General features: G+C 31.9%; 1 protein-coding gene across 1 annotated transcript; it reads right to left on the reverse strand.

Annotated features, from left to right (window-relative positions):
- Positions 1–10,181: 10,181 nt before the first annotated feature.
- On the reverse strand, positions 10,182–21,867 carry LOC123682432 (E3 ubiquitin-protein ligase ATL42-like). Its single transcript, XM_045621036.1, has 2 exons — positions 21,860–21,867; positions 10,182–10,641 (listed from the first exon to the last, which is right to left on the reverse strand). Exons 1-2 carry the CDS (start codon positions 21,865–21,867, stop codon positions 10,182–10,184), a joined length of 468 nt encoding a protein of 155 aa, XP_045476992.1.
- Positions 21,868–25,351: the final 3,484 nt, after the last annotated feature.

Here is a 25,351-nt window from a genome sequence, read left to right on the forward strand (position 1 = left end):
AGTCTAATATCTCTGAATAAAATTGAAATATGAAATGAATAAATAAAAAAAGTAATAACAAAATGATAATGCACCAGGGGTACCCACCAGGTACTAACCGATCCCCAAACTGCACAAGCAAAAATTAAATAAGAAATGCAAGTAGGGCTCCAATATTATACATTTTCAAAAATAGTTCTCATACATAAATACACGAAAAGAATATCATTATACTACTTTCAATGAGAGAAAATAAAAAGAAAGGAATACAAACAAAATCTAATGAATGTACAACCTGGAGTCACATTGATTAGCAAAAATTAAATAAGAAATGCAAGTAGGGCTCCAATATTATACATTCTCAAAAATAGTTTTCATACATAAATACACGAAAAGAATATCATTATACTACTTTCAATGAGAAAAAATAAAAAGAAAGAAATACAAACAAAATCTAATGAATGTACAACCTGGAGTCACATTGATTAGCAAAAATTAAATAAGAAATGCAAGTAGGGCTCCAATATTATACATTCTCAAAAATAGTTTTCATACATAAATACACGAAAAGAATATCATTATACTACTTTCAATGAGAAAAAATAAAAAGAAAGAAATACAAACAAAATCTAATGAATGTACAACCTGGAGTCACATTGATTTGTCCCTTATCGCTCACAATCTTCAAAGTCCTTCAAACTCTCCCTATCTCTTATGTGCACCCTTTTACCATTCATATCACAATAGATCAAGCCATTATGAGTCCACACAGATTTTCCGAAAACTCTCTTAGTCTCCTTCAACAGCAACAAATTTTCAATAGATAGCAATTCTGTAATAAGTATTTTCGAACCTTTAAGTTTTCGTTTGTTTACAAACACCGCATCACGAGTCCAACGACGACAGAAATCAACAGCTACCGGTCGCGGTTTCTTCTTATCAGAGTTTATCTTTTTTCTTCCCACACGTTGACAGCTATTCATATCGTTCTTATAAATATCAATGCCAATCTGATTCTTAAAAATTTTACAAACATCGACGATAATATCAGATTCTGTTTCAGGAATGCCATGAACGAGTAGAATATTTGAATTTCCTTTGATTTCTAAAGCCTTCAGTTTATTTTTTGTACGTACCATGTCATCCTTCATTTGATTCAGGTCACTTTTTATCTCGGAAATTGCATCATTCATTTTAGTCTCGAACTTTTTGAACAATTCCAAAATATTAGGACCATCAGCCGGGACAAATGTAGATTGGGTTTTTATAAATTGTACCTTGAAGTCATCGAATCCTTTCTTGAATTCCTCCGATAGTCTGTCAACTCGTTCACTTACTTCTTTTACACTCACCGTCGGTTTACCCATGTTCAGGTGAATGTACTAATTCCAAATTAATTTCAAATCATGAACAGGTAGTTTGTTAATATTTCTGTAATACAGTCTTTAAATATTTGATAAGGGATCAATTTAATTTAATGAAATTCGAGGAGCCCAAACTAACAACGTCTAAACCGATACAAGCGCCATCTCGATGTTTCTGTTAACTGGTGGAGAACCAGTGGCATTTCAGGTCATATGAGGTGACCCCCCCTTTCTCAAGATGCAGGTAGATGCCGAAAGCGACATTATTTTTTTATATTGATTATCAATATATCCTCAAAATCTGAATTTCATCCTATATAAAGATTTTTTGATATAACATTTCAGGCCATATGGGGTGACCCCACCTTTCTTAAGATGCAGGTATATGCCGAAAGCGACATTATTTTCTTATATTGGTTATCAATACATCCTCAAAATCTTAATTCCATCCTATATACAGAGTTTTTGATATAACATTTCAGGCCATATGGGGTGACCCCACCTTTCTTAAGATGCAGGTATATGCCGAAAGCGACATTATTTTCTTATATTGGTTATCAATACATCCTCAAAATCTTAATTCCATCCTATATACAGAGTTTTTGATATAACATTTCAGGCCATATGGGGTGACCCCACCTTTCTTAAGATGCAGGTATATGCCGAAAGCGACATTATTTTCTTATATTGGTTATCAATACATCCTCAAAATCTTAATTCCATTCTATATACAGAGTTTTTGATATAACATTTCAGGTCATATAAGGTGACCCCCTCCCCTCTTGAAATGCAGGTAGATGCTGAAAGCGACATTATTTTCTTATCTTGGTTATCAATACATCCTCAAAATCTGAATTCCATCCTATATACAGAGTTTTTGATATTACATTTCAGGCCATATGGGGTGACCCCACCTTTCTTAAGATGCAGGTATATGCCGAAAGCGACATTATTTTCTTATATTGGTTATCAATACATCCTCAAAATCTTAATTCCATCCTATATACAGAGTTTTTGATATAACATTTCAGGTTATATAAGGTGACCCCCTCCCCTCTTGAAATGCAGGTAGATGCTGAAAGCGACATTATTTTCTTATCTTGGTTATCAATACATCCTCAAAATCTGAATTCCATCCTATATACAGAGTTTTTGATATTACATTTCAGGCCATATGGGGTGACCCCACCTTTCTTAAGATGCAGGTATATGCCGAAAGCGACATTATTTTCTTATCTTGGTTATCAATACATCCTCAAGATCTGAATTTCATCCTATATACAGAGTTTTTGATATTACATTTCAGGCCATATGGGGTGACCCCACCTTTCTTAAGATGCAGGTATATGCCGAAAGCGACATTATTTTCTTATCTTGGTTATCAATACATCCTCAAGATCTGAATTTCATCCTATATACAGAGTTTTTGATATTACATTTCAGGCCATATGGGGTGACCCCACCTTTCTTAAGATGCAGGTATATGCCGAAAGCGACATTATTTTCTTATCTTGGTTATCAATACATCCTCAAGATGTGAATTTCATCCTATATACAGAGTTTTTGATATTACATTTCAGGCCATATGGGGTGAACCCACCTTTCTTAAGATGCAGGTATATGCTGAAAGCGACATTATTTTCTTATATTGGTTATTAATACATCCTCAAATTTCTGAATTCCATCCTATATACAGAGTTTTTGATATAACATTTCAGGTCATATGAGGTGACCCCTCCTTTCTCAAGATGCAGGTAGATGCCGAAAGCGACATTATTTTTTTATTTTGGTTATCAATATATCCTCAAAATCTGAATTCCATCCTATAAACAGAGTTTTTGATATAACATTTCAGGTCATATGGGGTGACCCCCCCTTTCTTAAGATGCAGGTAGATGCCGAAAGTGACATTATTTTCTTATATTGGTTATCAATATATCCTCAAAATCTGAATTCCATCCTATATACAGATTTTTTTATATATTTTTTCAGGTCATATGACGTGCCCCCTCCTCTTGAGATGCAGGTAGATGCCGAAAGCGACATTATTTTCTTATAGTGGTTATCAATATATCCTCAAAATCTGAATTCCATCCTATATACAGAGTTTTTGATATAACACTTTAGGTCATATGGGGTGACCCCCCCTTTCTTAAGATGCAGGTAGATGCCGAAAGCGACATTATTTTCTTATATTGCTTATCAATATATCCTCAAAAAAAGTTTTTGATATTACTTTTCAGGTCATTTGGGGTGACCCCCTCCCCTTTTGAGATACAGGTAGAGAGAGAGAGAGAGAGAAGAAAAACTTTATTGAAACAATGTTTCAAAGGGCTAACGACCTAGGTCTTCCTGCCCATATACAAAGTCTTATTTTACAAAGTATAAAAATGTAAATAAAAAAAGAGTTTAGTTTTTGAGGTGAATGAATTCATTGTATGTATATTAAAAGAGAGTGTGTTGCGTTTTTCATCTTTGGTTCAGCAAGTGTTCGAATAGAGGTAGTTCAGGTAGTTTTCTTTTGGAGACCTGCAGGGGGGACATCTGATGTACAAGTGGCTCAATTATATTTAGGTTGTGTTGTTGTTTAATAAATTTCTTATTCAGTCTATGTATCCTGTCGGCTATTGGTTGTATTTGGGTTTTTCGATATAAGTACTGGTTGGATGGATTGTGGAGTGGATTGTTGGGATGCCTCAACTTGGTTATTTTCCGTAGACTGTTTCGTTCCGTTACCTCAATAATTCTCATCGTAGTTTTGTTGCGTTGCATGAACCTAGAATCTGATGACCATATTCAAGAAGAGGTCTGCAGATCATTTTGTAGATGTTTGACGCTGTTTTTGTATCTATGCCTTGATCTTTATAAGTGAGTGACCTGAAGTGACTGGCTCTCGTGATAGTGTTTTGTTTGGTGGAGTTGATGTGCATCTTAAAGTTGAGTTTACTATCAATTATCATGCCGAGGTATCTACAGTTTGTTACAGGCTTCAATGTAGTATTTTCCAAAGTAATTGTGGGCGAGTTATGGTGAATCTTGTGATAAAATATAATAAATTTTGTCTTCTTGGTGTTTGTTTTTATTCTCCACTTGTTCATCCATTGGGTCATCTTCTCCTTGATCTCTTCCAGTCTTTTCATCGTGTCCGATATAGTTTTACCGTGTGCAATTAGGGTGGTATCATCGGCAAACTGTAAAACATATGAACTCATCCTAGTCGCGCGTTCTGTGTCGTTGATATCTGAGCAATATAAATTATACAGGTATGGTGACAGTGGAGAGCTTTGTGGAAGTCCTTGCTTTGGGGAGAATTCGTTGGACAATGCGTTTTTTATTTTAACTTGTATAGACCTGATAGAGGTAGATGCCGAAAGCGGCATTATTTTCTTATCTTGGTTATCAATACATCCTCAAAATCTGAATTCCATCCTATATACAGAGTTTTTGATATAACATTTCAGGTCATATGGGGTGACCCCCCCTTTCTTAAGATGCAGGTAGATGCCGAAAGTGACATTATTTCCTTATATTGGTTATCAATATACCCTCAAAATCTGAATTCCATCCTATATACAGAGTTTTTGATATAACATTTCAGGTCATATGGGGTCAGCCCCCCTTTCTTAAGATGCAGGTAGATGCCGAAAGTGACATTATTTTCTTATATTGGTTATCAATATACCCTCAAAATCTGAATTCCATCCTATATACAGAGTTTTTGATATAACTTTTCAGGTCATATGGGGTGACCCCCCCTTTCTTAAGATGCAGGTAGATGCCGAAAGTGACATTATTTCCTTATATTGGTTATCAATATACCCTCAAAATCTGAATTCCATCCTATATACAGAGTTTTTGATATAACTTTTCAGGTCATATGACGTTCCCCCCCCCCCCTCCTCTTGAGATGCAGGTAGATGCCGAAAGCGACATTATTTTCTTATATTGGTTATCAATATATCCTCAATATCTGAATTTCATTCTATATACAGAGTTTTTGATATAACATGTCGGGTCATATGGGGTGAGCCCCAAAAATAGAGTTTGAATTTTCATTGAATCAATGAAACTATCTACTTTTATAATTACGTTTTGCGAGAAGTCTAGGAAATCGCAGTCTAAGGTTCCTAATACTTTTATTTTGGATAAAACTATAAACCAATAATTTTATTCAAAATAAAAGGAGTATAAACCTTTGATGACGATTTTCTCAACTTTTTGCAAAACCGAATAGTATTGATTCAATGAATACGTACGTTGAATGAACGTACCAAGTTAGTTAATCCAATGAACAAATATCATTCCGACAACGAAACCTATTCATTGGGTCAACGAACTCGTCCGTTCCAATAATAAACATCGTACATTCATTCAACGAATTCGTACGTTGAATTACCGTACAACGTTCGTAAATCCAATGAACAAATTTCATTATTGTATAGGAAACATTTGGTGTAAGTCCTTGATTTTTAAACGTCTTCGGAGATATCTCTCCTTCTTCAGTAGTATACAAGTTTCTCGTCATTGCAGTCATCATGATGGCAATATTTAGTAGGAAAACTATACTACTGAAGAAGGAGATCTCCGAAACTTTTAGAAAATAAAGGACTTATACCAAATGTTTCCTATATGATAAGACCTGTCATATCAAACCACTACACCTCGTTTTTAATTTAATGTGTATCTATAACTATCTATATTTTTATTTAATTTATTTATTCAATTTATGTTTATATACCTACCTACTGAAATAAATGTTATATGAATTTTTAATAATTGATTCATTGGTCCTATCGATAATTCCAAAAAAATGGTTGTTGATTTTATCTAATTGCCTTAAAACAAGACATACTTTTTGACACGGAATTTTTTTTCAATTAAAATACCTACTACTTTTTGGAGATAATAAAAAAATTGACTCGTTCGTTCCAATAATAAACATCGTACATTCATTCAACGAATTCGTACGTTGAATTACCGTACAACGTTCGTAAATCCAATGAACAAATTTCATTGGGACAACGAAACTGATTCATTTGATCGATGAATTATCATACGTTGTCGTGATGTATCATAGTAGTAATATTTACGCACATTCGGTACGTACTCCCACTGTACGATAATTCGTTAGGCCAATGGACGCGTTCATTGGGACAATTATGATGAATAAATAAATTGTCCCAATGTACTTTTTCATTGTATTTCCGTACTCTTTTCGTTCAGTGGACAATTGAAGTATTTCGGATGAGTACATATTTAAATTTCAAGAAGAATCAATAGACAAATATAATTTATATTAATTGCCCGGTTCTGGTCCTTACTAATATTCATCAACATCGATCATTATGATCATTAGCCATCTAATCTCTTATGAATACTTTATAAATATCCATTATACTGGAGTACCGACATAGAAAAAAAAACCTGTACTTACCAAATGAGATAAAATCATGCAGGACTCCTGTGTGCCAATTCTATTCATATAAAAAAGCGGTAGAATACATTTTATGAATTCAGGAAAAAATCAGCGTGGTGATGAGAAGGGAGTAACAGAATGTTTGAAACGTAATTCCGAAATATCTTCTCGTCAATTGGTGGTAAATGTGGATACTTCTGATTGAATGCTCGACAAGTTCTCGAAACAATTATGTTGCATTGACCGTGGATATGGAATAGATCCAGAATTTCATTATTTGAATAACGGGGATTCATATCGTGAAATTATATTCTACTAGCTTCAATAATGAGTACACCTGTCACTTTGAAATAATTGCATATTTCAATTTCTATGATCATAGAATACTGATTTGAAACGCACTCTAGAAACGGATTGAATGAAATTGACCCTATAAATTCATAAAATTTCGAATACATATTGAATTATTGAATTTGAGAGCATAATCACGTTTGGACACTACCCTTATTTTTCACCGTAGAATCCAACGAAATCACAAAAAAATAGGGTTCTCAATTGAAAATCGTAAGTTATGATCAAATTTTGTTCACAATTTTTGGCACAATATTTGAAACACCCCGTGATGATATTTTTCAAATTCAAGATATACACGATATTCCAACATCATTCTAGTTTGAGAAAGTGAATAAAGTATACGCATAGGATATTCACAGTAAAAATAATTCACGTAATTGTGACTAAAGGAATTCTCTCTTTTTTACGGTTTTTTCTTAATATTTTGAAAACTATGAGGACTAGGGCAATAATTTTTAGCAAAGAGTAATTGAGAATGAAAATCTTTATAATATCTAATACATAAAATGAAAAAAAATTTTTTTTTCAATTCTTGTATAACCGGCAGTGCCGGAACTTCGAAAATATTTCAGCTGGATTGGGATAGGATAGCATCATGAACAATGGCATATTACGAATTTTCAGATTTCAAATCGTCTTCTAACAAAATAAAATAACAATTTCAGCTTAAACATCTCATGTACATCTCTATTGTAATAAATGAAAAGATTACTAACAATTGAAGAATTTCGGATGGGTACCTATTTAAATTTCAAGAAGAATCAATTGACAAATAGAATTTAATAACAAATCTATCTTATACACTCCTGATTTATCACCTTTTAATATAGTGTCTTTGTTATTTTTGATAAATTTAGCAAGATTTCACTTTGTTCTAATGAAGTTCTTATATTTTTTTTTTCACACTCAGCTGTTTGTACATATATAAATGTTTACTTTATGTTAAGGAAAATGAACACGTTATGATTAAGTTATCTGATTTTCATGGTTATTCTACTAGAAATTCGGCTACTTTGTGTATTCCTTCTCACACAACTGCCAAATTTGAAACATCTCCTGCTTATCAGGCAATTATCTTATATAATCATGTACCATCAGTTGTTAAATTATTGGGTAAGAGAGAATTCAAAAAATTAGTCAAAGGTGAATTGATTTGTAAATGTTATTATAGTATTAAGGAATATTTGATGGATAATAGCTTCCTGGTTGGGTAGATTAGAAATAGTTTTTAATTTTGTGTAACCTTGACTTGTCTCATACATATTTTGTTATGTCTCAAGAGATGAATAAAATTATTATTATTATTATTATAAAGTTATTTTCAAGATATGTATGTGGCAATTTTCCCAGAAATACCTTTGGAATTTATTTTTTTATTATTATTCATTTATGGAAATATATTTGAAATTTTCTTCAATATGTGGGTATATCATTTTCAATACTTTTTTCTGGTTTTTGTACATCAACAACTTATCAATCAATTTCACATAATAGTTATTGTTTACAGCAATTTGTTCAATTATATTGAGGTCTACATTATAATTTTTTTTTTAAGGAAACGTTAAATAATCTATGGATCATTCTATTGAATGTTGATAATTTTTTGTTGAAGGGGATGATTTGGTATGTTATGTATGATTACATCAGTTTGGTTTGTGGTAAACTGAAAATTCATGAAAATCATTCGATTTTATAATTGTCAAATCATGAAAATTAATTTTGTTTTTACTTCCCACTTCCATTGTGAACGTATTTGAAGATTGCAGGTTGTTGATGAAATTAAGGAATTTATTCAACTGTCTTTGTGTACCTGTGAAACAACACGCGATATCTTCAACATATCTAAACCAATATGAGAAAAATTAAGCTATTGGTTTTCGGTGAATTCTCATTTCAATATTATTCATAGAAATCTCGGCTAATGAAGGGGTAATAGGGTTTCCCATAATCAAATCTTTTACAAATTTGTAGATCTTGTTATTAGATTGATAATAATTTTGGTTGATACAAATTTTGAGGTTTTCTAGAATATCTCACTTAATTATTATAAAGCATTTATTGGTGTTTAATAAATCTCTCAATAGTCTCATTAGGTGGAATACTTGAGAAAAATTTTGTATGTTTATCGAATAAAATTAATTTTGCATCAGTTGATAATCTGATATTTTTTGTTTTGGATCAGTTGCATTTTCAATTGAATATTTCGTTTGAATTCAATAAAGTTTTGGATGATTTTAATTAATTTTTTGGACTCTTTTGTCGAAGGAGCAGTTAGGTACTAATGAAACAACGGGTCTAATAGGATAATTATTTTTTTTATTTGATTTAAGAATACATTTTTGGATGTTGAGGATTCAAGAGGATTAGTTTCTTCTTTGAAATATTCTGAAAATGGGATGAATCAGAGGTAAGAGCAGATTTTATTTTTTTCAGAAATTTTGATGTTAGTTTACAGTTAATAATTTGTAAATTATCGATTTCTAGGAATGAATTGGATTTTTTCATATATTCTTGTTGGGTCTAAGAAACTATAGTAATGCCTTTATCAACTAGAGTAAAATGAAACCATTATCCATACTCTCTTATTTCATCTAGTCGATTTGGTTTCACTCCGTATATTTAGGATCCAAGATTATATAATTGGAATAATTCTTATTATTTCTGAGATACACTGTATATCGTTAAACTCAGGAAAAAACTAACTTATTGATGAATTTGTATTTTAGCAGTTAAAATTCGTTGATTTTGTACAAGCATTTTCTATAATTCCTTTCATTATTGAGATCATAGTTGGAAGTATTATTCAGATATCAATCCTTCCGCAATACGAATCACTGGTATAGTCATAATAATTTTCTTTAGAAATTTTTCGATATGGGGGTAAGGGTTTGTAATCAATGAAACGGATGAAAAAATTCAAATTATTTATTAATAAAAAATGTTCAAAACTACTTTGTATAATATCCTATATAACAAACATTGCCCAATATGTAGCAATCTCTATCTCTCTCTCTCTCTCTCTCTCTAGTCGTTCCATCATTGCTGATGATTCCCTCCTATACGCTCGGTTAGTTGTTTCCACCTCGCTGTATCCTCTGCATCTCGAGGAGCCTGACAATGTATGTAACCATATCATCGAAATATTCGTCTGGTACATCTGCTTCATTTTCGGAGGAAGTCGAATCGAACATGGATTCCCCCAAAATATCTTCTATCGGGACAGGGCTCCGGCAGTAAGGACAAGTCTCATTTTGACTTGCCCATTTAGAAATACATTCACGGTGAAAGGAGTGTCTGCAGTTTGTAATGTATATTCCGTTTTTTAAAGGCTCTAAACAAATTGTGCAGTCTCCTTCCACCAAATTTGTAACAACTTCCTCCGAGCATTGTGGACATCGCGATATATTGGCCGACTCCGTGCTCAAACATTTTTTGTGGAAGTGATGTAAGCATTTCGCAACAAATACATCTGTTTCATCAATTTTTTGAGAACAAATGATGCATTTTTCAAGGTTACTTGTATCCATTCTGAAAAAAACAATATATCATTAGGTTTTCATAACAATCCTTAGGTAGAAGAAATTCTTTTTAAACACATTTTTTTCAGGAAAGACGGCCATATTTCGTCCAAAATTTAACAAATCACATAATTCAATAAAATAGAATCAAGTTTACTTTACAGATGATTGATTACCTACTTATGCACTAGCTAAAAAATTATAATTTGATATATTTACCTTCCTTTCAATGTTATCTGAACAATCGTCAAATATATATTTATATATATATAAGGGCAATCAACTGTTCACGAAGAGAGATCTATTCAAACTAAGCTTAAAATTTTTCGTTGTACACTTAAGTACATTCGAAAGTCTAATTGAGATACCTGAGTTAGCCAGGTTTTTGTTTTGGGTGGGGGCTGAACGAAATTGGCGACAAAGGGTTGGAGGAGAAGGGGAATTGATGTCGGTTGAAGCCTGGTGGTGTGGCTGTAGTTCGTATAAAAATTTAAATATGAAAATTCATGTTATAATTCAGAGATTGAACTGAAGTAAATGCTAGAGATAATAAAAATAGATTATTTTTAAAATTCGTTTTCATTTCAGATGTTCCTAGGAATCGGGAATTCTCGAAATTTCCTTCTTCCAAATCTTGAATTGACATTCAAGCGTTATTTCGTTGGCTGATATTTGTAAAATTTATTACAAATTCAGAGAATTTCATTGTTTTGGAATATTTTTTTCTTTTTTCTTCATCTTTTCGAGAGCCAAAGGCTTGTTCCACATCTCACGTGACCTCTTGAGATAGTAATATTTTTCGAGTAGCATAATTGTGTATTTTTATGACCGAACAATCCTAGCATTCCTCGGCAACTTCGTCGTTTTTTAGGTAGTATTTTTGTAGCATATGTTAACCATGATACTTGAAGCAAAGAAAATGTAATAATTCTTTGTATAGTGGTGTCCAACTACTCATCTACTACATGGTGGCAATAAAATTCGAATTTTATCAGAGATATTATATTGTACGTTCCATTGAAAAGCTTTCTCTCAATAGATGGTATTTTTGCGGGGCTGCTGCAACTGAATGGGGAATTCCCTCTAGCTGCGCTAGTGGTTTCCTGTCCTTTTCAAAAAAGTTGTACCAAATATTTTCCACAATATTCAAATTCAATTTTTTTTTCGAAAAAATTGTTATTAGGAAACGAAAAATCATTCAAAAATAATGAATTTATACATTGAAGGTTCTCTATTCTACAATTTTTTTTTATAATTCGAGTTATCGCCATTAACAATATATTAGTCGTTATCTCATCATTCATTGAAGTCGTTACGTCTTCTAACAAAATAAAATAACAATTTCAGCTCAAACGTCCTATGTATATCTGTATTGTATTATAATATAAAATCTGGATTTGATTTTAAGCGAAAAATAATGAAACGATTACCGGCAATTGAAGTATTTCGGATGAGTACATATTTAAATTTCAAGAAGAATCAATAGACAAATATAATTTATATTAATTGCCTGGTTCTGGTCCTTACATATTCATCAACATCGATCATATTCATCAACATCGATCATAATGATCATTAGCCATCTAATCTCTTATGAAGAAGATCTTCTTTAAAACATATTTATATATAGGTTCAAATAATTTATTAATTAATCCATTGAAAGTTCTGTATTCTTCTATTTTTGATTTATGCCGGTATTAGATATAATTGTCAATTGTAGTAGAAAGTATATTTCAGTATGTATTTTTCAATGAAAAGACAACAACTATCATCAGCAACTAATCATCTAGAGCGGACTCAATTTTTTTGACAATATGAATAAAACGTTCTCGAATATTAATTTCATATTATCATAAGTAGGAATTTTATAATTTGAGTTATCGTCATTAACAATATATTAGTCATTATCTTATCATTCATCGAAGTCGTTACGTATTCTAACAAAATAAAATAACAATTTCAGCTCAAACGTATAACTGTAACGATTACCAACAATTGAAGAATTTCGGATCGATACATATTTAAATTTTAAGAAGAATGAATAGACAAATAAAATTTAATAATTAATCTAACTTATAATGCTGAGTAATTTTCTGAAAAACAATATTCTCAATTACCTTGGAAATAACTAACAACTAATCATTGAATATTCGTTGAATATTCAAGTGAGTCAAGTGAACATTCAAACTTTCATTCTTAACTTCACAAATGATTAATTATTCAACTAACTAGTAACTACTCATCACCAGTGAATATGAGACTTCTCAGTGAATATTCATGAATATTCCAATAATGCAAAACGCAATTATTCGAATAAATAATCAATGAATATTCGAATATTCAAATCATTCATTTATGATTCCCAAAGACAAGCTCTCTTGAGCTGTTTGAGTTTCCCTATGTTTATTTCTCCGGGTTCTCTGTTTTCATGTATGTATTGAGATTTTGTGTTTTAGAGATGAATAAACATTATTATTATTATGATTGTTATAACCCTCCTGCCTAGTTCTCTAAAAGTTCATAATGTAAAGGTAATAAATTGAGCAATTAGCTGCTTCATTGTCACGACTTGCCTTTTTGAAGGATCATATACTTACAAAGGTTATACATAACTATATAACACACTGATAAGAATATTGCTCAGGAATGTTATTGGACACACTGTTGCTCGTTAATGCTTCGAAAATGAGGTATAGAGAGTGTTTCATTTTATACCGGACAAATCTAAATAGTCATGTTAGATGAAACCGGGAAAATCATTTTTGACTCATTTTCGAAAAAATTCAAAATTGCGGAAACCTGCAACCTTTGAATTTTTTTTCTGGCAATACTTCGAGAGGTCGGGAGTTCGTCTCCCCACAGAGATTCATTGAAATTACAGCAAATATTTTGTTGTGATAATTTTATACTATACCATCTGGAATGTTTCGAGAATGTCATTTCAAAATTTTTGCCCTTTAGCCCAATCAGTTGAAGGAGAATTTTGGATGACCGTTATGAAAGAACCGTTCAATATTTTTCGATTCTGTTATCATACTCGTGTTAGGTATAAAAAAAAGTATAATCATCAATTTCGGGTGAAATTTTATTTTCGCTGTAGATATGTAAAAAAAAATATTTTTTTCGATTTTTCAATGAATTTTTTCACAGAATTTCCTAGAATAATGAGTTGATTCAGAAAATTAAATTCAATTTGTCCACCGAGAAAAAAAAATTCAAACGTTGCAGGTTTTCCGCCATTTTGAATTTTTTTTTTCAAGGTTCTCTACCTTTTCTGAATTGAGCACTCAAAAGTAATCTGATTTGACCAGAAATCGTAACTTCAAAGGTTATACATAACTGACCACACTCAATTGAATATTGGTCAGAAATGAAGTTGCACACCCTGTATCTCCCTCATGCTTCGAAAACGAGGTATATGGAAGGAAGGAAAAATTGATTCTACCGGTGTCTTCTACATGACTGAATAGGTTTGTTCGATGTAAAATGAAACACCCAGTATATTGTCTTGGAACAAAAATGAATCTCCTCCCAGTGTCATCAACACGATCATATACCTATATTTGTCAAGTTTATTGAGTTAACATGAACTGAAATCCTAACAGAAATAACCCAAGTAAATGGATACCCGAAAAAAATTGAGTAAATTTAATATTGATAATGAACATGAAATATCAGATGAAAACTTTTAAATATTATCAATATCACAAAAAATGAACAAATTACTAATTTCTACATAAGTACTAATATATTTTTCCTCTAAAAACAACTTGGGAAATGTTGAAAATATCAATTTAAGGATGTTCAATATTTATTGATAACATAGGTGTAAAACGAAAATTAATTATTAGCTGTTATTTAAGCCACTTACATTAATTACAGAGTTACCTGTAAAACAAAAGAAACAATTAAAGATTATTGTTATCACTCTTTGCTTCACTAAATAATAATCTTAAAATATTTTCATTGATTATTTGATTGATTATTCTCAAATTTTCAAAATATTCTGGACATCTTATCTATTGTTTCATCTGGTGGGGTTAACTAAAAGGCGCGCGTAATATAAAGCACGGCAAATTCAAAAGAATTATGTCTTAATTATTGAATAACAGAAAAAAATATCAATTTATAAATAATAAAATATTTAAATTGAATTGAAAAAAATTAAATAATATAGATGCATTATGGAAAGTAATGAACGAATAGCGGTTTCGGAAATAATATAAAACTTTGATGCTTTCATTGATATCCAAAGCTAGGATTCCTGCTTAAATAGCTCAGTTGAAAATATATTTACATATTGTTATCTTATATTGAAATTTTTCGATATTTTTGTGAATACACGAGTTATTCGCATTACACTATTACATATGTTTGCTTTGGAACTTCTTGAAGCTAAAGTGCAAATTATCGTTTAGCAATTTTTTGTTCAGGAACTTTCCTATTCGGTCTATAATCACTTTTTCGCAAATTTACTTAGAGCAGGTAGTATCGGTGAAACACCTCTGTTTCCATATTTTGAAATAGAAGAAGGCCATTATTGAAGTTTAAATACAGCGTGAGTAATGAACATATACAACAATATTTACGATTTCCTTTCTAGGAAGGTTTTTGACAAGTTCATTGTCAATTTCGTCAATTCTAGGACATTTACAGGTTTTTGATGACTTAATAATATGACTTGATGACAGTTTTGTTTCTGTCTCGGAAGTTTTATAGTTGTAAATAAAATTTTCAACTTCTAAAATTATTTTCTGTTGCTCCATTGTTATGTTGCTTTGTACTTCCTAGAAATGTTTTGATAATTGGTTTGCTTTTCTGGGTCGATTGTAAATATATTCTCTATTGTCTTCATTAATCGTTTCAATTTTGCTGAATATTTTTTGACAGACTTCATAATTGTCTCCTTACAACGTTTCACAACTTTGTCTGCCAACAATCAATTCTATATTTCAAAATTTCAGATTTAATATTATTATATTTTTTACGATACCAATTTTTTTATTTGATCAAATCTAAAATGTATTGAGGTACCTATATTGTCACCAAGTCACCAGGTTTATTTTTTCATCGAAAATTTTCGTATATTTTTTCTGATCAGTATTTTCATGGCTTATAATATAATATAGACAATTTTCTATTGTGGAAAATATAACACATCAATTATTTCATCAAAACTAAATATTTATTGAACTCACATAGAAAACAAAACAAATTTCAAAAGCAACATTTTCTTTTGAAAAAAATATCTAAATTTGTGATCATAATAACTCGAAAAACATAAATATAACAAGTGTGGATTTGAGACCTTTATTGTTTGGTTTTAAGGATAAATTTGGAATTTCAATTCGAAACACACTATTACAAAAAAAAAAAAAAAATCAATGAATTCAATAACTTAAAAATCGAGGAATGAAATTGCCATCAGATGATTTTAAAAATACCAACTTGAATAAGATAAGACGCTCCCTGAAAAATAATATTGAATTAATAATGAAATTGACCAACATGTTGCTAGTCAAGGATTGGTTAGGTTCCATATGATACTGTAAATGAGAACAAAAATTTTATGGAGTAACTCACATAAAAAGCTTTGAAGCCTTTCAGAACTAATAAAAAAAATCCCCTCTACACATCAACAATATATTCAGATCTTCGAATACCAACAGAGGACTTCTTAGCGATGTTATCTACAAAGATAAATTGCAAAGATTTTCAATCCACGTATATTGGACAAACAAGTCGATATCTCAAAGACAGTTTATCAGAACATCAAAGGGATGCCTTAACATTCTCAATCCATTAAGAAAGAAAAAATGAAATAACACCACATTAGCGTGTTTAAAATACTCTTCACTCTTTCGTCTTTAACATCCAGTCAATTAAGATATTAGGACATCAAATAATTTTAAGACAACTCTAACTCCACGAGATGATCTTTATAAAACAAGATGAATAATCAGTTATAAGGAACAGATCTTGAAAACTCCGCCTATTATTATTCAATCAATAAAACGAAAACTTAAACATAATAATTTAAATTCATGATGAAAAATCAATGTCAAATACGCATGTATAAAACATTCAATCTTAGATTATTGAATCAATATGTTAATTCTTTCCCAATCACATCTCTTGATGTATTGTGTGTTTTCATTTCAATCTTTCAATGACTCCAAACCATTTCAAAACTGTCAGTAAATTCCCGGAATTGGTAAATTGTTCATTCCCTCATTCTAAAATATAATTGAAGACATAACTATATATACGATCCAAAATCAAACCATTTTCATTCGTTAATTTTTATAGTTTTTCTTTTCTTCCGTTTATAATAACAATAAATTGCATTTCTCTAATTCTGTGGTTATTCCGTTCATTCTTCCACATCTTGTAGAACAAAATCGTGCGAGAATATATCAGAAACGCACAGTTTTCATGGTTATATTTTATTATTCTATGTTGGTACTCCGAACTTTCCGTCACGGCTTTATCTGTCAATTCATCAATTTGCCTTAAAAAAATCAGTTCTGCCAACCAACTTTTTTCAATGCAAAAATCACTGAATGATATTTATGGAAATATTTCATTAATTTCAATAAAAATGCAATGAATTAGAGAATAGTTATTTATAATACAAGTGCAGAAGGCATTGATATTCTTCCACGAGTTCAAAATTCAAAAACGAGCCACGAAGTGGCGAGTTTTGGAATGAACGAGTGGTAGAATGAGCCTTCTGTACGAGTATTATACATTATTTTCTCTAATTCATTGCATTTTCATTGAAATTAATGAAATATTTCCATAAATATAATTTAGTGATTTTTGCATTGAAAAATGTTGGTTGGCAGATCTGATTTCTTTAAGGCAATTCGATGAATTGACAGATAAAGCCGTAGCGGAAAGTTCGGAGTGCCAACATAGAATAATAAAATATAACCATGAAAACTGTGCGTTTCTGATATATTCTCGCACGATTTTGTTCTACAAGATGTGGAAGAATGAACGGAATAACCACAGAATTAGAGAAAATAATGTTTAATACTCGTACAGAAGGCTCATTCTACCACTCGTTCATTAGAAAACTCGCCACTTCGTGGCTCGTTTTTGAATTTTGAACTCGTGGAAGAATATCAATACCTTCTGCACTTGTATTATAAATAACTATTACACTATTGTTATGTATTATTTTAATTTGTGCCATATTGTAAGAATTTTTTATTTTTCTGAAGATGATTTTTGATTAAAATCGAAACTAGTCGGCCTTGTTTTGAGAATTAGTTTTGTTCTGAAGAACTTTACCTTTTTCGTGTCAACCAACTTCAAGTATAGCCCTTATCGGTTTATCATTGCAGTTTTTTTCAATTTGTCTGTAATTATTTCGGTAGTTTTCAGTTTTTTTCGGTTTTAGAATAGGGATGAAAATAGCCTTTTTCCACTAATCCGGTCAGAATATAACTACACTTTTTCCAATTGTTGTTCAGAAAATAAAAGTTCTATTTCAGAAAAAGGAACATGTTTCTCAGAGTGGGAAAGTTTTATTTAAAAAAGAAAAATTTGATTTCATAGTAGTTCATTCAATTTGAGAAAACGAAATTTAAATTCAGAATAGGATGACGGAATTCAGAAAAACATAATTGTAATTCAGAATTGTGAATAGAATTTCAGAAACTACAAAATATATTTCAAAAAAGAAAAATTTTATTTCCCAGTTTATCAATTCAATTTCAGATAATGTTATATGGGAATAATATAATGGCATGCATATTTCAGACATTAAAACCATTATTTATAATGTAATATGTAATTCAGAACAGAACCGAATGTGAGCTACCAGTACAAGGTATTACCATAGTTTATCCTTATACTATGGTATTACATAGATATGTGGCTATTCATTTTCATTAATTCCTGCATTACAATTTCAGAATTCCAAATTAGCAAATCCCAATTTCAATTCAATTTTTCCTTTTCTGAATTCTATATTGTTATAATGAAATACAAAGTACCGTTTCTGAATATAAAGTTTTTTTTTTCAAATTACCTATTCTAAATAACACCTTCCAATTCTGAATTGCAATTTCGCTCTCCTAAAATTCAATTTGTTTCTCTCAATTATATTTAACCCTTTCTGAATTACAATTGGAAAAGGTGTAGAGCGTTGATAATGTAATTAATTGAATAATTGCTTTTTTCGAAATTTTATCAATCTATTATCAATTTCATCTATACCAGAGGATTTGTTGCCGGGCAGCTTTTTAGTAATATAAGGTGTGTGAATAAGTCTTTCCCGTTTTTTTTTTCAAATTTTGAGCCTTTATTGTGAAAAAATGGTTACAAATGAATTATTGAAAGTATTGGGCATCGCTAGCTACAACTTTTCCCCATCTTTCTGGCAACATACGAATCCCGTTGCGAAAAAATTCGACCGGTTTGGCCTCTATCCAGTCATCCACCCATTTTTTGGCTTCCTCGTAGGAATGGAAGTGCTGGTCAGCCAGGCCATGCGTCATCGATCTGAAGAGATGGTAATCAGACGGAGCAATGTCTGGACAATGTAGGACTTCCCATTTGAGCGTTTCTAAGTATGTTTTCACCGGCTGTGCAACATGTGGGCGAGCATTGTCATGTTGCAAAATAACTTTGTCGTGCCTGTCGGAGTATTGTGGCCGTTTTTCTCGCAGTGCGCGGCTCAAACGCATCAATTGTCGTCGATAGACCTCGCCTGTGATCCTTTCATTCGGTTTCAGAAGCTCATAGTAAACCACACCTAGCTGGTCCCACCATATACAGAGCATGAGCTTGGCGCCATGAATATTTGGCTTGGCCGTCGATGATGATGCATGGCCGGGTAGTCCCCATGATTTTCTTCGCTTCTGATTATCGTAACGGATCCATTTTCATCGCCAGAAAACCCTTTCTTTTATGTCGCTGAAGCAGCTGTTCGCAAGTGAAAAAACGCCGTTCGACGTCTCTCAGCTTCAGTTCGTACGGCACCCAATTTCCTTGCTTTTGGATCATTCCCATGGCTTTCAAACGCTTGGAAATGGTTGTTCGGTCAACTCCCAATGCTTCAGCAAGTTCTTCTTGCGTTTGACACGAATCTTCATCAAGCAAAGTCGCCAATTCTTGATCTTCAACGATTTGCGGCCGCCCGGAACGCTCCTTGTCTTCCACGTCGAAATCGCCACTTTTGAAGCGTCGAAACCATCCGCGAACACTTGAATCATCGACACAACCTTCTCCATAAGCTTCCTGAAGCAACCGATGCGCCTCGGCAGCAGATTTCTTCAAATTGAACCAATAAAGTGAAACTTCCCGCAAATGACGTCGACTCGGCTCAAATTTCGACATTTTCACGATTTCAAAAATTTATGATGCGAAAAAATTTCAACTAATGTGTTCGTGTGGAATTGTTGACAGATGAATAAGCTTTGATTATGACATATGTAACCATTAAATACTCGCACAGTATTGGTGGCGCCATCTCTTACAAAAAACGGGAAAGACTTATTCACACACCTGATAACAGATCCAAAATATCTCCAATGGTCCCCGAGATATCTTGAAAAAATTAAAATCAAGATTTTCTTTTTTCCGTTTACCCCATTTGTTTCTGGAGATAACCTCACGATATTCGGTTTGCAGCCGTTATCAAATTTAGAATTTAGTCGTCGAATTGTTTCTGTTTTCCATTCTTTCAGAGATGCGATAGTCAATTTTTTTTCTTTGGAACGCCATATTGTTTCTCCTTATGAGGTGATGAAGGAAAAAATTACAAATTCAATAATCTATCAACCTCTACAAAAATATCGAGTCTAGCTACGCAAATTCAAAATTCCTTTTAATTTTCTTGTTTGAGTAGTAAGCTGGTGCCAAAATTGTCAACGTGTTACTTAGTTCAGTTGTTATATGAAACTATCACTTGATTGTTGTAAAAACCTATATCTTGTTTGATAAGTAACGTCCTATTAATTACAAAATCATGCTGAAGCTGTTACCAACATTCTAAATATAGCATCAAATGGTAATGTCTGTAGAAATTGTTCTACATAATTTAAAAAACTCAAGTGATGGCTTCACCTATAAACTGTCAACTGAGTTATTTGTCAATTATGATATTTATGGAAATCCACTTCGAATGGAATGGTTACGAAAATACATTGTTGTATAAACATGATGAATGATTTTGTAGTAGGCTGGAGCCAGAATAGTCAAATAACTTTGTTGACAATTGTTATGTGAAACCATCACTTGAGTTTTTTTTAATTACATAGAACAATTCCTACAGACATTGCTAGTTGTACGCTATGTAGAGTGTTGGTATCAGCAGGATTATGTAATTGATAGTACGTAACTTATCAAACAGGATAAAGGTTTTTACAAAAATTAAGTGATGTTTTCACCTAACAACTAAACAAAGTAACAAGTTATTTGATATTCCGGCACCAGCCTACTAAATTGTTGATGCATTGTTGTATTCGTAATTTTTTTCTTTATCGCCTCGTAAGGAAAACAAATATGGCGTCCATAAAAAAAAAATTGACTATCGCGTCTCTGAAACAATGAAACAAAGAAAAATCTGACGACACTATTAGAATTTCTATATTGGATTATGGCTACAAACGGAATTCCGTGAAGTTACCTCCAGAAACAAATGGGTTATACAGATAAAACTAAAAATCGGGATTTTTAGTTTTTTCGAGAAAACTCGAGAACCTCTGGAGATATTTTGGATCTGTTAATTCCAACACACTAATCCCTAAATAACGCAATTTTTTTGTAATTTAAGCCACCCTGTATTTCTAACAATTTTCGATATACCTGTAGTGCCCCTCTGAATGAATAGTTCTAACCATGAATAATGAGAAATGAGTAATATGTACATGAATAACAATAAATGAATAGAATACATTCGACCTATGTTTAATGCAAAAGGTACCGAAAATCGACTTCTGAATCACCTTAAGAACTCAAAGTGGTATTGAAGATAATTGTTGAAATTTGGGTTGAAAGAAAACTATTAAAATTCACTTTTGTACTGACACGTATATAATGAGTGAATTTTCATATTTTTTGAATTTCTACCTGAATATTATTATATAGAGGGATTCTCTTTTCCGAATATTCAGTTTCATATCTTCCACCGTATAGAGTACTTCTATATCTGAAATATTTTCTCAGAATTTTGACTTGAAAAAAATTTTGCAATCATGAAGTTTGCTACTTACGACTTCATTTTATATTCTGGTTCAGAGTGTTCCGTTGTCGGGTATATTAGGCATAAAAAGGGTGATTTTCGTTGGCTCAATTATTATTTAGAACAGTTAGTGATAAAAAGATGGAAGGGAGAACATTTTACCAAAAGGGATTATACAGTATTATTTTCTCTTTTGTATAATGGGGCGCAACCAATGTCAGATTGTAGAATAGATAAATACCGAACTATATTGGACTTGGCGCTGCAAACAAATGGTAAGTTGATATAATTGAAATTATGACTAAACAGAGTGTAACATGAGTGACTGGCCATAAAATATCAATTAAAAGTATGCTTGATGAAACTGTGAATTATTTTAAAATTAGATATTAAACTTTAAAATGAAGTAGCTCATCTTGGAAAATGTAAACCGTGAGTGTATTTGCTTTATAGCAGAAATAATTCTTAATAATTAATACCGTTGTTTAATTTTTTCACTTTTTGAGAAAATTTATAGCTATTTATTTCAATTTTTAACACAATATTCGAAGAGAAGTATCATAATAAATTCTGAAAAATTATACTGAAAAATGTATTTTTTCATGCCAGTAACGATATTTCTCTAAAACGTGTAAAAAATATAGATTTCGAAATCTAAAGGAAAAAACTCAATAATCTGTGTAATGTCCTGAAAATATTGAAATTACAGTAATCGTTTTGAAGGGCTGCACGAAGTATTAAATAAACCCACAAAATTTGAAACAAATCGGAATGCTCATTACCAAGTTATAGAGATCATAAATTTAGGCCAATTTGCATGAATCTGTATCTCCGAAACAAACAGTCTTAGGATACAAAACAAGTTACTCTTTTGAAAGGCCCGAATGACTAGGATGGCCAATCACTCATGTTACACCGTGTATTTTCTTAAGTAGTTCATTTCAAAATATTTTGCAAGCTTAGCACTTTTGTTCATTATTTCCTTTCCTTTTTTACGATAAAACGGCTCATCTGATCTGATACTTTGCTTATAATAAAAAATTCGTGAATTTCCCATAGTAACGGCGGATTGATGAGTAAATATAGGTACCCTTGACGTCGTAGTATACCTAATCGTTTTGGTGTTTTACCTCCTGCCATATTGAGATCATTTCCATATTAAAGTTCCCCAAAAAAAAAAAAGAAATAAAAGTCAAGCTCAGTGAAATGTCATTGAATTTTTCAGAATGCAGCGCTTTGGTTATAGTTATAGACATTTGTCTACACAGACTTCCAATCCTATCAAAATTGAATACGCGTCAATTGTCAATATAATATAATTTGGATATAGTCAAATGATTTGCGAAATTATTTGGAATTTCTCTTAATTCTGTTGTTGTTGAATTCAATATTTCAATGAGTAATTATGAATTATTTCAAAATTCGAAAGGTACTATTCAAAATCCGTAATTTGTCAATTTTCGTAACAGTCACACCAACTGCCAAGATACGATACAAAAGTCACTGTGGATGTATAATCTGAATTTTTCATTGAATTTCACAAAACTTGACTGAAATAGAGGAAATATCGTCTAATACTCGTTACAGAAGGCAATTCCAACACTCATGCTCGAAAACTCGATCCTTCGTTGCTCGTTTTCGAATTTCGCATTCATGTTGGAATAAAAGCCCATTCTGAACTTGTTTTAGAATATACATATATAACTCATGTTTTGTTGAACCAATAGAATCCGTAAATTTCTCTTAGTTACGGCCTTTTGATGACCTGGTATAATCGTTTTGGTCAGTGAAAAAAATGTAATTGAATTATCGAAATGCAGCGCTTTGGTTATAGTTATAGAAATTACAAATATTATTCATTATATAATCTGAACGAATACCAACTCGAGCATTGACAATATATTCCGACAATACAAACCCCTTCACTCAACATAGTTCGACGAATTTCGAAAGGCCATATTTACGGAACACCTAGTCAGATTTGGCATGTTGAAGAATTCAGCCGTAGCATTCAAGATCTAAACCTAACCTGCAAACAAGTTTCTAGGCGATATCTTTCAAAAGTTAGGTAGGATAAACTCTAATTTCTGGATAGATTTGCAATCAGCGACTCGAACCTTTTTGTTGCAGACTATTCCCGGTTCCAAATCCGAAAATAACAGATATAATTACAGAAATAAGGACTAATTTGTTCGATGAACAAGCGCTGCGAAAGGAAATCATAAACCAAATTGTAGTCTTTTTTTTATAACTATCTTTGAAAATAATAAACTAAAATGTAGTATTTTTTCATCTTTGAAAACTATTTTATTTGATTTCAGATAGAAAATTGCTGAAATTATTGCTGCCGTTCCTGAAATATATCGATGATCCTTTCGATTATGACTATCTCCACCAAGAGGATGTTCATCTCGCGAGAAATCCACTTCTGGCCGCTGTCGCCTTCCAGTCGCTAGCTTTAGTACAATTGGCCGTAGAAGGATATTTTCACCTCCAGAACGAATTATCCTATATGATTAACAACACTCCTTTGCACATAGCAGCAACAATGCCAAACGTCGACATCACCAGATATCTGCTAGAAAACTGCAGCGGTTATAACGAAGCTCAAAACATATTTTTGGAAACACCATTATTCCTCGCTATCAAACATGGACAAATTGAGCAAGCGAAAATTCTGCTCCAGTATGGTTCGGACTACAAAGTGAGGAATATAGATGGATATGATGTATTTCACTTTCTATGTTTGCAAGATGACGTGATAAATGTCAAAATGTTGAAATTTCTAATAGATATCGGATATGATCCCAATTCAGTTGACGATTCTGGTTGGGCACCTTTGCATTTGGTGGCTATGAATCAACTTGTACCTTATGCATTGGAGGCTGCTGAGTTGTTCATACGAAGAGGAGCTGATGTCAACAAAAAAACTGGATGCGGTAAATCAGTTGTGTACTTAGCATCGAAATATTGTAATGAATTCAACCCCTTATTGAAATTACTCCTGAAGAGTGGAATTGACAGAAACGTTGTCGATTTTGGCAACAGGACATTTTTAGAGGTCTTATTTTTAGACGGGGGTGTTTCTAGACGGCAGAACATGTTGAAAAATCTGGTTCTTCTAGATTATATTGGAGATTTTCGAAATGATTCGAACCTAACAATCAGTTCTGAACGGAGTGATTTGTTTTTCGAGATGGATTGCATCAATGAATTGCATTTATTGGATTCTTACAGAGTAGCTGAGTATGGGAATGAACCAGAATACTCGTTTGTAAGAATCCTCAATTCGAACAAAACACAAATTGCTCAACTCTGCAAAGACCCAGATCTGCCGTCAATTATGTTTGAAGTATACAAACTGAATTTACCAATTTATGGATGTGATCTGAGAATCAAAATCGATTCAGGCTTCAGGCTATTTATGTTAGAAAAATGGGTTTTCGAATTTTTAACTGTAGTATCACATGGAATGCTAAATTATTATGTTATGAAAGATATTTTCAAACACATTCTAGCAGAA

This window comes from Harmonia axyridis, chromosome 6 (genome assembly GCF_914767665.1).
Source record: "Harmonia axyridis chromosome 6, icHarAxyr1.1, whole genome shotgun sequence".
Classification (NCBI taxonomy): domain Eukaryota; kingdom Metazoa; phylum Arthropoda; class Insecta; order Coleoptera; family Coccinellidae; genus Harmonia; species Harmonia axyridis.